At 31.1% G+C, this 18,447-nt stretch overlaps 2 protein-coding genes across 2 annotated transcripts in view; one reads left to right on the forward strand and one right to left on the reverse strand.

Moving 5' to 3' along the window:
- The first annotated feature begins 62 nt into the window (after positions 1–62).
- Positions 63–9,375, forward strand: Phb2 (prohibitin 2). Its single transcript, XM_074133985.1, has 8 exons — positions 63–347; positions 449–569; positions 870–1,095; positions 1,171–1,296; positions 1,449–1,556; positions 2,451–2,528; positions 2,610–2,706; positions 5,119–9,375. Exons 1-8 carry the CDS (start codon positions 218–220, stop codon positions 5,235–5,237), a joined length of 1,005 nt encoding a protein of 334 aa, XP_073990086.1. The 5' UTR covers positions 63–217; the 3' UTR covers positions 5,238–9,375.
- A 2,813-nt stretch (positions 9,376–12,188) lies between these two features.
- ttv (exostosin glycosyltransferase 1 ttv) overlaps positions 12,189–18,447 on the reverse strand; it is a 629,091-nt gene continuing 622,832 nt past the window's right edge. Inside the window, exons 7-8 of the mRNA XM_074133964.1 lie at positions 18,148–18,404; positions 12,189–15,985 (exon numbers count right to left, since the gene is read on the reverse strand). Of these exons, the coding sequence (XP_073990065.1) occupies positions 15,805–15,985; positions 18,148–18,404 (438 nt within the window). The 3' untranslated portion in view covers positions 12,189–15,804. The remainder of the gene's footprint in view (positions 15,986–18,147; positions 18,405–18,447) is intronic.

An 18,447-nucleotide genomic window follows, 5' to 3' on the forward strand; every position in this document is an offset into this window, starting at 1 on the left:
CAATTTGAAAATCACATGGAAAGTACTAGCTCTGCAGCGACATTCACTATGCGGTGAAAAAGATTACTAAACGAGCTTCTAAATGATAGAAAGTAATCTCAGTCGGTAAAATCTAACCTAACCTAGATTTCGCTATCAAATTAAATATAGTACCAAGGTGCTGAGTAATTTAAAATACAGTGTTATTAGGTAAGTAAATTAGTTTATTGTTACAAAAATGTCACAGAGCAAATTGAATGATTTAGCTGGACGATTTAGTCAAACACCTAAAGGTGTCGGTTTAGGTCTAAAATTACTTGCTGCAGCCGGCGTGGCAGCCTATGGTATTAGCCAATCTATGTACACAGGTAAAAATAATTAAATTATTTATTTTGTTGAAGCATTTATTACTAAAAGCGAACATAATAGTAGCTGGAAGATAAACGTTAATGAAGTTTTGTTGTTGCAGTGGAGGGCGGTCATAGAGCAATCATATTTAGCAGACTTAATGGTATACAAAAAGATGTATTTTCTGAAGGTTTACATTTTAGGGTACCTTGGTTTCAGTACCCCATTATTTATGATATCAGGTAATGTTAATAACAAGAACTGAATGCATATGCAATCTTTTTCAAAAACTGAATTTTGAGTATTTCATACATTCCCATTGTATTGTGATTTGAAAAAGTGTTCCAGAAAAACTGAACTTTATTCAGTAATACTGTGTATGATAGAAGAATAGGAAAGTAGTGTGACATGCTCCAAGCCCCTTTCTAAACTTAGCTCTTAATTACACAAATCAGTACTTTGAATTTGACAAATGAGTTGAGTTTTTTTTTTTGCAAAGTGAATAATTTTTTAAAAATTAATTTTCTTCATTATACTCTTAGGTCTCGCCCACGAAAGATATCCTCACCAACAGGTTCCAAGGATCTACAAATGGTTAATATTTCTCTGAGAGTACTATCTCGACCAGATTCACTCCAATTACCATTTATGTATCGCCAACTAGGACTAGACTACGATGAAAAAGTGCTTCCTTCAATTTGTAATGAAGTTTTGAAATCTGTTGTTGCGAAGTTTAACGCATCGCAACTGATCACACAAAGGCAGCAGGTGATTAGAATAACAGATTGATAATTTTTTTAGTGAAATAGTACTCGGAACTAAGCGTTTGTAATGTAATTTTAGGTATCTCTGCTAGTAAGAAGAGAACTTATAGAAAGAGCAAGAGATTTTAATATAATACTTGATGATGTATCTATTACGGAACTTAGTTTTGGAAAAGAATATACGGCTGCCGTTGAAGCCAAACAGGTATGCATACTTTCAGGTGTCAAATAAAAAAAAATGAATTTATATTGGAATTTTTAACAATTCATTTTACTTAGTACTACGCTTGTCTATTTTTATTTACTTCTTTTTGTTTGTTACACAATAAAACCAGTATATTTTTATATTTCTTTCAGGTAGCCCAACAAGAGGCTCAAAGAGCTGTGTTTGTCGTAGAGCGTGCCAAACAAGAAAGGCAACAAAAAATCCTACAGGCTGAGGGTGAAGCCCAAGCTGCTAAAATGATATCCTTTTTTTATTTAATCATAGGCTTTTTTTTTGGAATTGTTTTTCTTTCATTGACAATGACATATTTAAGAGTTACTGCCATCGCGATAGTTTTCACCGACCAAGCAAGTTTTGAGTTTCTTTAATTAATGACCTTGGGTTAGGAACGTTGTGTGGTGTTGGTATATATGGAACTTCAAGAAAACTAAATGTTCAAATGTGGGAACATTTTACAGGTAACATTTATTTGATGATTCTGGGGGAAGATGTATCTTTCTACTTTCTGTGTCAAGTGTCCCGTTACTTTGTTATACAATTCTGTTGTCAATAATATTAAAACTATATTTTTCTCCTTTTTCCGACTTATTTAAGATCGGTAAAAACTGTAGTTTCAGAAAAAAAATAATGAGTGACTGAAACGTAAGTAGAAGTCCAAGTTTTCTACACCAAAGTGATGGTTCAATGCTGATATTGGATGAACCGGTCAGAAACAGAAAAACAAAAACGTGTTATAACAGATAAAATCATTAATGAAAACAAAAAATAGTTTAAAAGGAATAAAAATTAATGGCAGTTTCGGTCATAATTTTATGATTGACTGAATTATTGATCCAAAAGGAAGATAAATTAAATACTTTTATGACTAATTGTCTTTTAAGTTTATTATGCAGCAAACCCATACACATTTGAGGGACTAAACTGCACTGAACAATAACTTAATAGGATCGACATTCTTTATATATTAGCAGTGATGCATGTTAATACTTACAGCTTTATTATCACAGGTCAAGGATCTCGACTATGAAATTGCCGCAGATCAAAAAATTGTTTTCTTATCTCTATACACTGTACACATTGATACGTTTTAACAATTTATTCAATTTTTATATTTTCCTTAATTCAGTTTTTACTTAGGAGAGGCTGTTAGTAGAAATCCTGGTTACTTGAAACTAAGAAAAATTAGGGCTGCTCAAAGTATTTCAAGAACTGTAAGTATATATAATTATTTATCATATTTAAATAATTTGTCTGATAATTTAGTGTTTTTAATCTTTTTTTTTTTTATTCAGATTGCTAATTCACAAAATAGAGTATTTTTGAGTGGTGCTAACTTAATGTTGAACATCAGCGATCCTGCTTTTGATGATATGAGTGACAAACTTAAGAGTAAGCCTAAATAACATTTAGAAAACAAAGAAGTTGTTAGGCAATTGCATTTTCCTGTTTAGTTTTAAGAAATGAAAAGGAGTCGATTTTTTTGTTTGCCTTTATATATTTATATTATTCACCATATAATTTGAGTTTAGAATGAAGAAAAATGATCAGCAAAAAGGGGTTAGGCGTAGAATTTTTTTACTTAATTTTTTATTCATTTATTAATGCATGAAGTTTCTGTCAAGATTGTAAATAATCATCATGTAAATAATGATAGTAAAGACAATAGTTGTACTGTTGCTAAGAAAAAAATATATGGAAGTTAACTCCTTCGCAAATAATTATTAATTTGTTCCCTTCCTAAATGTCCTGATCATTTTCCTTCACTTCCGTTATGTAAGAGACTCTTGTGTTATTGCTTGTATTTATCGCCTCTTGATAGGTGGTAGTTTTAATAAGATTCAGGGGAAACACAGCAATTTGAGAAATTTTAATTTCGGTAAGAGCCAGAGAAAAGCTTATAATATTATTTTCGGGTTCCGAGGTATTATTCATCATCTGCCCTCGTAACTTTTAACAATGCAAATTTTGTATGAAATACAAGGAAAATAGAAAAAATAAATACAAACTCACGGAGCGTAATATGTAGAATTGTAAACTATATGGAAAAATTAGAATCAATAAATTACAATTTTGTAATTTACATGATATGAATCCCTTTCCAATTACATTTAGAGATTTATTTTTGCAATATCAACGTTATATTTGTAGTAAAAACATTTCCTGCTGAAAGTACTGACATGTCCAAAACTGAGAGCAACAACAGAGGTATTCATAACTAAAGTCTAAAAGAAAACCTCTTCTATGTAATAAGTAGTACTTCATTGAAAGTAGTTCAATGAATTTTTTACTGTACGCTAGTATGGCAGTGTATTTGTTTTTCTTCTTCGGATTCAGGAAATTTAACAGTAGATATATCCGATACAAACTAAATAAAAATATGAAAGAACCGCAATACTTTAATTACTAATTAAAAAGAAACATTCTCGTCCATTACCGATCAATAAACCTCATATTTTTAATTAATTTTACTATGTTAGAATATAGTAAATGGTTACTATGTTAGAATGCAATTAAAATGGTTACAAACGTTTTCCTTTTTGATTGTAGCCCTTTTAAGACCAGCTTTATAGACGCAAACATTAATAATTACAATTAAAACAAAAAGAAAATTCGGCTACAAAGTAGAAAACTAGTTACAGTACTAAAACTGATTATTATGGGTAAGTAAACTCAATAGTCGGGAAGTGATAAGCTTAACACTGCACTAATACCTTATCGACTTTATTTACTTTGATTAGATTTCGATCAAAGATTAACTCCTCCACCCTAATGTCATCTGTACGCCAACTTCAGTTCTGATTTTTAGAATACTATAAAAAGTTAAAAGTACCTTCTACTTACCAATTCCAAACTAAATCCTCCGATTAAGAATCTACCATATTTATCTAGTACATATTTTGAATAACTGTATTGAGAAATGTTTAAAAATTTAATTCGGTTTCGCTTTCAAGATATGGTTCCTACTTGAAGCTGAAAGCAAGTTGTCCAGCGTAAAAATCTCTTAACAGCTTCAGCTTGAGAATGTTGAATCAATCACCACCAGCACTTGGCCACCGTATTTAATGTTGATAACCTGACTCATGAGATAGTGCAGCCCTAAGAGGCATTAATTCTCAAATTTCCCTTACATGGTTCATCAGACTAGCTGCTTTTTTAGTAACTTTATCTTATGGAACACCTTCCAATACTTGCACTTCATTGTACGACTAATATCCAACAGAGTACTAAAACCGGTATGTACTTACGGACTTGAACTGTAGGTTTCAACCAAACTTTCAAATTCACAAATAAATTAGTCATTTAAATCAAAAATACTTCTTCAGATTACAGATGTTTTACTCTCTTGCGCTACCCTACACAAAGATTTAAAAATTTCATTCCAACTGAAGCTTCAAAATTCAAATCTAGAAAATTCTTCGGCTGTCTTTTTTTTCTATCGTCCAAAAAAACCTAGTTCAAAATTTTGCCCTCACCTCACCTCGCTTCTGGCCTGTTCAACATGTTGATTATTAAGACCTCGTTTTCACCTACCAATATTGCTTTATTCTGCAGTATAGTGACAAACTTCAGGAGAGTGTTGCCATTGGACAGCTTCTTTCCTCCAGGCTGATCCAGCCAAGAAAACTGCTTACGTCAGATTCTCTATTATATTGTTCTATAGAATAGGAATGGCAAGTAAATAAATAAATACAATACTAATCAGTATTGAGGTTAATTTTAATAATTATTAACTGAGGGACAATAAACAATTTACAATACCCATAATTAAGAATTATTCATCTAACTAAGCAATATTTTCAGGTCGAGCATCTTCCTCAAAAACTGCCAGAACAGAAGCAGCTGCAACTGAATCAAAATCATCTGGCGTCAATACAGTTGCAACAAATACAGCGGCAAGAATTTTAACTACTGTTTCCTAATTTATCACGGATGTAACATGTTTACATGCTCTTCCATAGACAATAAATTTTTGTAAGAACAAATTATTTATATAAACGTTTAAATGAAGAATGGTTTATATTCTGTTTTAAATTTTAGTTTTTACATTCGCACAACTTTTGCCTTAAAGACTACAATATGACTGATTCTTTTTTGAGGTGAAAGATTAAGCATAACTTAATGTTTCCGGGCTTAATACTAAAGAAATTGCCATTGGTTATTTTTTTCAGTTAACAGAATGATTAGTATTTATAAACGATTGCTTTTTCGCTGAAAAAGTTTTTGATTTTACATATTTGATTACCCAACGAAAGGATATCTCAAGTATCATTTATTTTCAATGATAATGAAGGTTTAGGATTGGTATATATCTTTAACATGAATCAGTCCTAAATCTTCATTCTCATCTTTGAAAATAAAAGCTATACTTTTAGAACCATATCAAATTATGAAAATAAAACTCTTTACTAAAAACGAAATTTGCTCGAGGCATTTTCAAAAATTTTAAAATCAGGGAATAGACAATGCAGACTACAAGCGTAGAGAACAATTGTTAAATAGAAAATTCCAACCTCACTTATTCATGTTTCAACCCTAAGATTCATTAAGCTACATTGTAATTGATTAAGCACTTAGTAATTAATTGATTACTATATGTTCAATATTAACCAAGTAAAATGGGCATTTTCTGCATTTAAAGTTTATGAATAATTATTTTAATGTGAAGAATGATCTTTAAACTGTTAATTTACGTTCAAAAGAGAATATTAGTGTATTTCATGTTTAGTCAAGAAAAATGGTGAAAAGGTGATTTGTAGAAAAGCATATATATATTTTTTTTACTTGCTACTTTTGTAACTGCATTATAATTCTAATAAATGCATATTACAAAAACTATAATGGATAAAACTGTATTACTTATTTCATTTTGTATTAATATCATGTCCTGTTAAGTCCTGTTATTATGTTCAATTCTCTATCGAATTGTCTAAAAGGTGGACCAATCGTGTGCATCTCCCCGCATTAGTTGTATGAGACGTTATTTGCATCATTTATCTGAATGAAAAGAATTTGTTTGCTCAAAACCAACTATTTTGAGGAAGAATAATTTTAGTGCCCGCTAAATAGATTCAAATTATTGAAATGAAAGTGTTTACATATTTAAGCCTAGTTTTTACTTTTTCCAATGGAAAAATTGTACAGATTTTAGACATTGTTTTCTGCTTTAAAAAATTATATAAATAAAACTAACAAAATGTGTTGCTTTGGATGGAATATGCCTAGATCGAATTTAATTTAATGAAATATTTAATTTGCTGGCAGACCAATGTACTTCTAAAAGTTCATTTCCACGTTAATTAGGTCTAAAATTACGATTCATTAGTGTATACATAGTAGTCTCTACATAAAAAAACATTTAATTATGTAATTACGAATACCTTTCACTTATGTTTTTAAATTTACAGGTTCAGTGAAAATCATGAAAGGGAGTCCGTCCATTAATGACAGGAAGTTTTACTCAACAAGCGAGTCTAGGTGAAATAAAAATAGTAAAAACAAACCTTCTTATGCTATCTAGCGGCGATAACTTGAACTACTTTTCTTTGATAGTTTTAACAAATGCCGCTAGATAGCATGACTATTTCCTTAGTAAAAATAACTGCAGTTCATTCCTTCATTTAAATTAAAACTCTATTTAATTCTTTGACGAAAAACTAGTGGTGTTATGCTACTGTTCGTAAATTTTAGAGAGATTAAGCTATAATAACTTATATTATGCTGAAATCGCATTAAATGGACTTCTCTTCTCGTATTTGAATGATTAATTGTATTACTTATTTAATAATTTTGACAGGCTACTTTCTAAAAATTCAAATGAATACTAAATTAGCAGCTATAATAGGCCAAAAATCTTAAGAAATTCTATTCTAATTTATCTGTATATTTAAATAAAGGGGGTTGGTTGATGCTATTAAAATAAATGTTTGCCTAAAAGTTTTTTATTTGAACTTGTTATCGCGAAGTATGGATATTAAAGTGTGTCACGCACACTATTTGGGGAAGACTTCATTTTAAGATTTTTAGCCGTCAAGTAACACATTCGTTAAAAATAAAAATGCTAAATTAGTACACTTAATTCAGCCAGACTGTGCGTATTAGGAGGTTATCAAAGTTTCTTTTTAAAAATATAAACTTTTATAGAATTATTCTCTGCATTATCAGTATGCATTTCTAATATAATATCAGTAAAGTTAAGTAAAATAATCGCCTTTTTTTTCAGGCGGAATTTAGCGTCGTCCAACTTCCAATTAGGTTGAAAAAGTTAATAAATAAAGAGTAAATCAGTAAAGAAATAATTTTTAATCGCTTTAAATAGGCTTTTAAGAAAGGCTTGTACTGTGTGAGGACAGGTTGCAACAGTAATTGCCATCGTGGAACCTCCACTACATTGTACACTTTCATGACCGCAATGAAGAAGATCTCAAAAACAAAATCATTATAAGAAAGAACTTCTCGACACTTTATTGAGTATTTAGAGAAAGCACAAACGTCTTACGCCATTTCAATCAAAGTGATTCCTCTCCAAATCATCAGACAACCTTTTTGAAATGGCTGAGTTTCACCAAAATTCCATTATACAAATTGATAATGCACTTCTTGTACTCATTAAAACAGACTAGAGTCCCAGATAATTGGAACTAGTCGCAATAGTACTCTTACCCATCCTCTATAATCTTTATTTTAACACCACACTTAAAAAGTAAATTTACTCTAATACATTTTACCTGTCTTTAATCGCCAAAACTGAAAAATCAACAAAAAGAAAAAATATATCAAAATTATTTTATTATTTATTAAATGCAATTTTTGGACGGCCGAAATGCCAACACCCTTAGTAACCGAAGATTTTTAGTTATTCCCTGATCTACTTGCAATACAGATCCAGTATTTCTATATACCACTTCTTCCGCTAGTTCTGCTCTGTGGCCTTTGGAGAAGTGAAAGCAATACTTTTTGCATTTAAATAGTTCTTATTTGCAAGGGATCGAACGGCTTTAAATTACTTATTTATGTGGCTTTAAAGTTTAAATTAGATGGGTTTAAATTATAGAAAATGTGGACTCATGTTTGGAGGGATCAGCTAAAAATAGGTACGAATAATCAATAAATTTTTATGTGTAAGGAGGAGTCAACAATAGCTTTTTGTTACGTTTACATCCTAGTATTTATTAGTTATATATTTGACACATACCATTTTGTGATTTATACTAAAATGAATGCAGAATGAAAAAAAAATCTAAATATATTAATATTTTTTGGATTGAAATAAAAAAAAAACATCAATTTCATAACTTGTATTTTTTTCAGTCTTCATTTTCCAATTATTATGATATGATATGGCAATAAGAAACACATCTGCTATGTATGTACCTAACACAATTCATTGAATTATAAAATCTAATTCTGTAATTTGTTTTCAAACATTTAATCGTATAGTATAAACAAATTTACATTATTTTTATTCGTATGAAAACATGGAACAGAAAATTAGAGCAAGTTTTTTTTTATTCTTTTATAATGAAGTCCTACACCAGTCTTCAATTAATCATGAAGTTGTTTAAATTCAATATAATGGTAACAGAAAAAAAAATTGAAATAAATATATTAATATACTATTTGATATATATGTATTATATATTAAAATGAAGCATACGTATATGATTAATAAAACATGTATATTATTTACATAGATGTACAAGCTTTCCACCTGACTTTTTTATTTCATTGTGTCATTAATATTAATATTTTTCTAAAGTAAGTACCGTTTGCTTTTTTACAGGATAAAGCTGTAAATGTTTTCGACATATATTCTTCTATGCTTCAAGACGTTTAATTGAAATCATAAATACTTTTAAGAAAAAGTTTAATCAGCGAACGTTGCTTTTGAAAATTGTCATAAAAATAAACCAATCTACCCAGCTGGCCTCGAGCTCGACCTTTCTTTCTAATGTTACAAGTCTTCATTATAGTTAGCAGTGCTGTCTTTCGTACAATAGAAATCTAACTCTCTATATCGCTTGCGAAACTTCGAACGATCACCCTCGTAGATGGGATATATATACGAGGGGGTACCCAAAAATAACCGGAATTGCGTTGCCGCGCATGGAGCTTATGTAGTACGCATTTCTGCCGCTAGACGTGTATAGCGCAATTCCTTGCCAGTTCAGTCCTGCCTGTGTTGTCTGCCTGGCTTGTTCTGTTCATCTGCAGTGATTGCTTTTACCAGCGCTGTTTTGTTCTTTTTTCGTTTTTTATGATGGCAAGTTTAAGTGAACAACGTGCAGCTCTGAAATTTTGTTTTCTACTCGGCAAAAATGCTGCTGAAAGTGTTTTAATGTTGAAAACAGCTTACAAAGATGACGCTATGGGAAAAACTCAAGTATACGAGTGGTTTACTCGGTTTAAAAATGGCGACATGTCGATTGATGACAAACCTCGTTCTGGACGTCCATCAACTGCCCGAATCGACGAAAATGTTGAAAAAATTCGAGAGCTGGTGTTCACAGACCGTCGACAGACAATTGATCAACTGTCAGAGAGTAGTGGGTTATCTTGGAGCTTGGTTCAGCGAATTTTAACGGAAGATTTGGGGATGAAAAGGGTTGCTGCCAAGTTTGTTCCTCGAGTTCTGACTGACAATCAAAAAGAACATCGAGTTGAAACATGTCGTGCTTTGAAACAACAGCTTGAAACTGATCCAGACTTTCTGTCAAAGGTCATCATTACTGGTGTTGAGTCATGGTGCTATGGTTATGACCCAGAAACAAAGCAACAGTCGAGCCAATGGAAGACGTCATCTTCACCCCGACCAAAAAAATGTCGTCAAGTCAAGTCAAACATCAAAACAATGCTGATTTGCTTTTTTGATGCCAAAGGCGTAGTCCATTCAGAGTTTGTCCCCCCAGGTCAGACCGTCAATCAAACCTTGTATTTGGAAGTTTTGAAAAGATTGCGCAATAGTGTTCGCCAAAAAAGACCCGATTTGTGGCAAACAGGAGACTGGTTCTTCCACCACGACAATGCACCTGCACACACAGCCATCTCTGTTACACAGTTTTTGGCTAAAAATGGCATGGTTCCGCTGCCCCACGCACCTTACTCGCCTGACCTGGCTCCGTGCGACTTTTTCTTATTTCCACGCATGAAAAAGGGCATGAAAGGTCACCGATTTGACAACATTGAAGAGGTCAAGAAAAAAACGAAGAAGGAGCTGTCAGCCATTTCTAAAGATGACTACAAAAAATGTTTCGAACAGTGGAAGCACCGGTGGGACAAATGTATTAGTTGTAATGGAGAGTATTTTGAAGGGGATAAGGTTGTTCTGTAAAAAATTTGTAAATAAATAGCTTTTAAAAAATAATTCCGGTTTTTTTTGGGTACCCCCTCGTACTTTATGTTCAGGATTACATAACTTAAATACCCATCAAACCAGGAAATAAACTTAATAATTTACATGTTATTTTTGTTACGAGATATTTGGATTTAACTTCTGTTCTTTTAAAGTTAAAAGACCACTGCTATTAAATAAACATTTAAATTGAATAAAGTTTCGTCACAAAAAAAAAAGAAAAAACAAATTATAGCCAACATCAGTCCGGTAACTACCTACAGCGCGAGAGTCCGACTAATTTTTGCCAAAGCAAACAACAGAAAAGATTATTTCTGTAATATAATTTAGTCAGATTCAATGATTCAACTCATTTCTATTTCATTAGGGGTTTTAAGCGCTCAAAAATTACCCTACTGCCTGCAAATATAAGTCAATTCCAAAGAAATGCTTTATTATGTAATAAATATAACTATTTTTTTTTGTTAATTAAAATCTAGTTTAATTTATTTCCCATCGCATATAATTTATATACTTTTTTTTAAATGCTATATTTAAAAAGTGCTTGCACGGAAATTAGCTTGGGATCACATTAGCACAGATTATTTCCAACATCGAGCCGAATAAAGCGGCCTGACTGAAGCGAACTCAAGTTGAACGTACCACTGGCGTAAATACCCGAACTGAACTGTAAAAAGTTCAAGAAGTTCCCTCTGTTCCAAAGAATTTTTACCCATGCAGCACCCAAAAATACCATTTATAGCTATCAACCCAATCAATTTCAATTTTAAAAATAAAAACTCTACATTTTTTCATATATTTACATGTACAAAAACAAAAAAATCAATCTAATAAAATAAAACACAAAGAAAAAGAACTACGTAAATATGACACAACGAATTTTTGTTTAAGTTACTAAAAAATTTATTTTACGTTTAGATCTATGAATATGGCTGTAACAAATAATTGTTATAAATTCTTGAGTTTTTAAATTTTATACCAATTTTATTATATATATCTTTTAATTTCATTTGAGATAATATTTACACATTTAGGGAGTACAAAACAATATAAAATTCCCAGATTTCCTTAATTATATTAAAATATAATTTTATCAAATGTTTGGATTATTTTTAACAGTTCTAAATGTTCTTTTTATTTCTGAATAAATACGTGCATTTTTTTTTTTGCGATCAGTATGTTTTCAAGAAATCGATCTTCTAAAACTGAAATTATTTGTGTTATTGAAATATTCGAAACAGTATGATATGTAAAATTCTACTCTTAAAGTTTGAATTTTTTTTATGACATAAATTAATTTATCTTCAAAACATTAAATTACTAATATTTGTTATTGTTTTTTTAGTTAAATAAGAAATTTATAACTTTTTCATTATTATTACCATTAACTTTTTAACAATTTATAATTTTTATTTTGTGGGTGAGTGAATAATCTTAAAAAATATGGCCCCCAAAAATTTCGAAAACAAAGTAATAATGTGATCAAAATAAAGTGAATGCTCTTTGATAATATATTGAGTGGTCAATTAAAAAGGTACCTAATTTTATTGACGGTGACTGACAACCATAAAGAGCTTATGATTGTCCTCAGTTATCACTTTCATAACTCCCAACTTTTAAAAAAATTTAACTGCGTATTTGAGTAAAACTCAGAAATATACAAAAACATGGTACCTATTGATTGCTAAAAATAAAAAATAGGAAAGAAAATTTTAATCGATTAAATTACCATCTTTGATTTTATCCGTGGTATCACGGATCTTTTATTTTATGCTTAACCGGGTTTGGTCTTTCAGCCTTCGTCAGATGTAGACTGATCAGTTTGGTGTAGAGATTTCGACTTCACTTACGTTAGCGTTTCTCACCACACCAGCTGACTTAAATTGTTGTTTAATCCAGCGTGCGATTACGTTTTAATTATTGCTCGGACCAGATGATCTCCAGAATTACTAGAATTCGAGGGTGCTGCCAGATCTCTTGGATTGGTAAATTATGAAAAGAATCAATATTCAAGAAATCAGAAAAATCAAGCGTGAAGATGTAAAGTAATAAATTTCTGCAATCTAATTCAAATATCTCGGAGCAATCAATAATGATACAAATTAAATCCTTAAGTAAACTTATTAGTTGTGGCAGACATTGTGGCTCGGATATTAGGAAAGATTAATTGAGGAAACACTAATCTGAAGAAGACTCCTCTGTGGGAAGCCAAAGGGAAAGGAGTAATATGGCAAGGCAACCGCCCTCAAATTGGTATGAGATGGAAGCGCTTAACCAAAAAAAGTACAGATTGTATCTTTTCCAGTTTTAAGATTGTAAAGGTCGCAATTTTTATTTTGGACAACAGCCCAAGGGAAAGATAAAAGACCATTTAGTACCTAATAGAATGTAGGCAATCGAGGAGACCCTTACGTACCCTATTATAACATCATCTTGTTGATGATAAAGCACAATGTATAACAATAGCGCAATGCTTATAAAAGCTGACTTAGAGGCCCCTTCCTAGTGACTGACGTCCTACTCATTTTAAGGCATTCCGTAAAATGGCATAAATATGCTGTAAGATTAGTGAGGATAGAAATTTCGCTAGAAATGGTCAACACCAACATTATTGTAATGGAAGTACTTTAGTTACGAGAACTAGGGTCATTTATTTATAATTTTTCCCTTGGAAATAACCATTACTTACCAAAAAAAAAAAAAGTGAGGGGTGTATATGTATATAAATGTTTAAAAAACCTTCCTTTTTTAAAAATTTACATGTATGAAGATCGTAATTATTGAAATTAAACTTACCGAAAAATATTAAAAGCTACACTGCAAACTCCGTTTCAGTTGTAAGAGATTGATTTTTGCCTTCTAAATATAAGTTTTTAAATTATCATTCTATAATTTTGTAAACAAAAAAGGCATGTTAATAGGTAATTAATAGACCAAAAGAAATTATAAATTTCAATTGGGACTGAACTTACATCAAAGGATTTAGGAAAAACTAATATCCCAATGAAGACTGCATATCAATTTGATGACTACATTCCAAACAATATGATATTAAAGAGCACTCATTTCCAATCAATTCATTTCATTTTTTTGTTCAACTGATGAAGAAATACGTAAGTTAATTCTCTTACTTTGGACGGCTGTTATTTGTAAATATATGATTGGAATCAAAACGTTGATTAAAACACAAAAGGTGTGAACATAAAGAAAGTACTAATAAGTAAAAACAGAAGACTAAAATGGTTAAATAGTTTTTCTTGTAACTTTGTTATGTACACAGGGAATAACATTCAAAAAATAATATTTCCCCTGGAAATTCTATTTGTTATTTTAATGTTAAAACTTGGAACTAAGTTAAAAAAAAAAATTTGAGATATCTCGTTCTACAACAATATTGGAATGCTTACTTTTAATAAATTTTAAAATGTATTCCACTCTTAGCAATCTAACTGGATTGAATTTTCAAACTACATTTTTTGTCAATGACAAGATACATTATAGAAATCATTATGTCCAATATTATTTACATAATATAATATTTACTATAAGTATTCAATAAATATATTAAGGATAGTTCTTGTCGATTTATTTACAAACTATTATTACATATATAACTTATTTTTATGTATAAAAGTAACTTATAAAAAATATCAATTGCAACAACAATAAAAAGGGTTCCTAATAACAAAGCGTATTACAAGGTATTTTAATAATTACATCTTATGATTCATCCGTGTTTTATCTCGCTACAAAAAATATTTTTATTTTTAATAAAAATAATAAAAAGAAAATAATTTAAAGAAAAGTATGAAGACTTACACCAAGGTTGGACTCACCGAGAAGCTAAAGGAGAAGATAAAGAAATAAAAGAGGGCTGAACAGATGTGGCAATAACATGGAAATAAGACTTGAAAAATAAAACTTTTACTTAGATTACCTCATTCAATCAGCTTCTAGAAACCAAAACAGAATTTTGGGATTATAGAAAGCAAAGAAATATCGATAACTATTTTTGAGTTTCGTGACTACCTCATTTTCCAGTGCACGCCGATTATTAGTGGGTACTGTTAAATATTTATGACTGTTTAAACCTTAAATGACTAGAAGAGGACTCGAAATAATTGAAATCCGCGTGAAATAGCTTTTTAAGAAGCCGAACGACTAGAGCAAGATGTGACTAAAAACTAAGTAGAATTATTTATTTTTACTGATTGAAATAATGAATTATAGCCCCCCCCCCAAAAAAAAAAAAACAGTAAATTTATTTCGGCACCTGGAAGTCAAAAGTCTAGAATAATTGAAGCTTGAAAGATACTACAAATACAAAATCCAAAGAAGCAAATATAGCAAATTTGTACCCAAAGATGGGCATCTTGGTGGATCAAGTCGATAGTCATGCCCAGGTCAGACTGTGTTAGCGTAGTTACTGATATTTGAACAATTTAGGAAAAGTGAATTTAGAAAAATGTTTCTTCAAAGCGTGCATTATTTTTTTTTAATAACTCTGAACGGGTTTTCCTATCTCCTGAAATACTTTGGTTGATGTTACAGAATTTTATTTTCACTTTTTTACAGCAGTGAAGAGGTTTTAGTTCACTGAGGTTTTAGAATTCACTCAATAGAATTTTAACAGAAACTAGGTCAAATAAATTAAAAGTGCCTTGTTATACCAATCTTACTTTATTCTTAGAGAAGAAATTTTCAAGACTACAATTCGGTACATGTAGTTCTGCATCTGCTTGCCTTATGATCAATGAAATAACAGCTTAACACAGTTTTGAGATGACTCATGATGACCATAAACAACTTGCGGATGTGGATTTAAAAAGTACAAGTGATATGTTGTATATGAGGATGATTTTAGTTAAATTTATGTTCAAAGAAAAAATCTAAATATTATGTTGTAGATGTTAAAACATATTGTCCATAAAAAATAAAAGAGTTGTTTAATATTACTAATTTTTTTCAAACGCTTTTTGCTATTTTTAGACACAAGAAAGCCAAAACAGCACAGTTAAGTCCAACCTTAGTTAATCAGTTTTTTCTTAGGACTTTTAAATGAGTTGCTGATATATGAAGAAAGTAGGATGACGAATGCTTAGCCATGGCAGTGGATATGGTATTAATTGAGCCATGTACTAGCTTCCAACTAACTCAATCTGACGATACTTCTTTCTTAGATTTGAAACTGGATCTTTAAATAAGACTGGATCCAATCTTGTATTGCTACGTAATAACGGCATATAGCCAAATACAGCGGCGAATGTATTTAAACAAGTTTGGCGCTGTATAAAATGATCTGGATCATTCCAAGGCGATCTGAAATTACAAAATAATTTTATTTATTATTAGAAAATTTATAGCTGCAAAAAAAGAGAAGTGATTAGGAGTGAAACTATTGACTATCTAGCCATAAAGAGAGAACATTGAAATAAGAATATTGCCCTCTCTGCGAAAGCGGTGCAATCTGCTGTCTGTAAGATTGGGTACAGGCAGGCTTTGAGACTAACAGAAGGTTCAAGAGGAGAAAACTCCCTCAGTTCTCAGAGTCCGCAAGTCATGTTGAAGAAAATATGAGATTTTTCTGAAAGAAAGGGACTATGTTTCTCTTTCAAAACAAATAGTTACAGATCTCATAGAATATTGATGCTGCAATAGTAGCATCTAATACGATCTTAAAGAATTGAGGGAAGCTATACCATGTCTTACAATAGCAACTGTTACTTCGAAACTTGCTGCGATGATATATTGGCATCAGAGTTCATGAGTGGAAACTATCATTTCTAAAATGGCATGAATCCATTACATTTCTGGGGAAATTAGAATTGAAAATGTTCTCTACTCAAATCTAGTCATATTTAGGAGAGACGCTACCAATTTTACGATTCAGGAAGTTCAACTAGAGCTGGAAAATCTTGGATGTACTATACAAGTTCGGACACAGAATTATTATTCCCACTAAGATAAGATGTAGTATGTGGTAATGGGTTCAATATTTGGACTTGTTCCACTTGGATTTTATTTAATGCTTAATATGGGAAATAGTAAAGTTAGCCACCTCCTTCAACGACTCTTAACTTGGTTGTTGGTTGAAAATTCCGCCTGGAAAAATATGCATTATTTTCTTTTTTAAAATTAGGCAGATTCAACTTTGATTAATCAACATTAAACATCCGATGGAAATGGGCTCTAAATTTTAAATGGTATATCTAACACATTTGTCGATTAACTTTTCTGGGGATTATAGACTAAATGGGAAAAGAAGCCACCTGTCAGTACAACTAATTTCGGGCAACAAAAACCTAGTTCATGTTAAGGATGGCGTCTATTTAGATCCATTTTGAATAAAAATAGCAGTTACTTGGAACTAGGTAGTTGCATATGTTAGTGCACTTTTATATTTTATAGCAAACATTTTCTATTCAACATTATTGATAGTACCTGCCTGCGTACCTTCCCTTATAGAAGGTACAATCAATCTAATCAATCTGTCAGTACTAAGTATGTGCAATTATGTTCCACAACAGACCAAAAATTGGTCAAAAACTGAAACTTGCACTTCTTTAATAGATCATAACGCACTGGTCATTGGTATAGCTTCACACAGTTGCTTATTATATACAATAAGGAAGTATAGAAAGCAGCAAAATATGGAATACGTTTTGGAAGTTTTGAGGACAGTAAAAAAACCTTCCAATAATCTCCAATCCCCAGTCTTTTCGATGCTGTCTTTTGGAGAAGGTTCAGAAATCTGGTTAGTTACTGGTATAAAGAATACTACATATATTGCTATTCTAGCAATACTATACACTTAGCAAAGATCTAGTGGTGCTAAAATTGAGAAATCAGCATTGGACAATCTGTACCAATCATTATTATTAAAGGTACCAACTGAACCATTATTTAATCCTCTACACCACATTCTATGATTTCTTAGAAAAGAAAACCTGGAACAGATGCTGCAGTTTGAATGGTATTATCCGAGATCTGCTCAGGTACCCAATATACCAAATTTATCACAAAAATTGCAAAATTGAATGCACGAAAATTCTAAGGTGTTTCGGACAATATAACTGTTGTTAAAGAAGATTACTTGTCGTTAGTACAACAAATTTCAGTACTATTCAATATTTTTTTTCCACACATTCACTTCTTAAATATTGATCCAGGTCGATGGATAAATATACTGCCCAAAACATAATTTTTTATGAAGAGTTAGCTTAGTAGTAGCTAAGTAGCCTAGATGCAACTTAGAGTTTCCAAATACCTGCCCAACACTTAGATTTTCTTTTCTTAAGAGTCCCTTAAACATTGCTGAGATCTTGATGCTTTTTAAATTAAAAAAAAAATCTTATAGCCCACATTAGGCTCATAATTTTATCTAACAAAAGAATTTGATTCAAAAGTATTCTCAACAATAACAAACAATTTCACTCACAAAACGAACAGTAAATGAAAGTGACAATAAATATGTAGGTTACCTAGCCACGCCAGTTGCTGGTGGTGATTCCTTGTATTGTTTTCTTTGTGTAACTTTAATCGGTGGTCTTCTAGTAACATGACTAACTAAAAAATTCATTAAAATATCTTCACAATTATGTGATTGATCTACGGTCTTCAGTAATAGTGGACTTAACCATTCTGTGTACAGATAATTAAAATAACGGTGGTAAAGCGCTGCACCAGTAAGAACTATTGAATAATCGTTGGTCCATTTTGATGTGTAGCCCCATGTTCCCTGCAAAAATAAAAATCTAATTAGTTCAAGATTGCAAGAAGAT

The sequence above is a fragment of the Rhodnius prolixus genome, unplaced genomic scaffold (assembly GCF_049639745.1).
Source record: "Rhodnius prolixus isolate KJV_2025 unplaced genomic scaffold, Rpr scaffold_10, whole genome shotgun sequence".
In the NCBI taxonomy this organism is placed as follows: domain Eukaryota; kingdom Metazoa; phylum Arthropoda; class Insecta; order Hemiptera; family Reduviidae; genus Rhodnius; species Rhodnius prolixus.

Coding starts and splice junctions, on each gene's coding strand:
- Phb2 (XM_074133985.1), top strand. CDS start 218: ATGTCACAGAGCAAATTGAATGATTTAGCTGGACGATTTAGTCAAACA. Junction 1,297..1,448: donor CTGCCGTTGAAGCCAAACAG/GTATGCATACTT, acceptor TATTTCTTTCAG/GTAGCCCAACAAGAGGCTCA. Junction 1,557..2,450: donor AAGCCCAAGCTGCTAAAATG/ATATCCTTTTTT, acceptor TTCAGTTTTTAC/TTAGGAGAGGCTGTTAGTAG.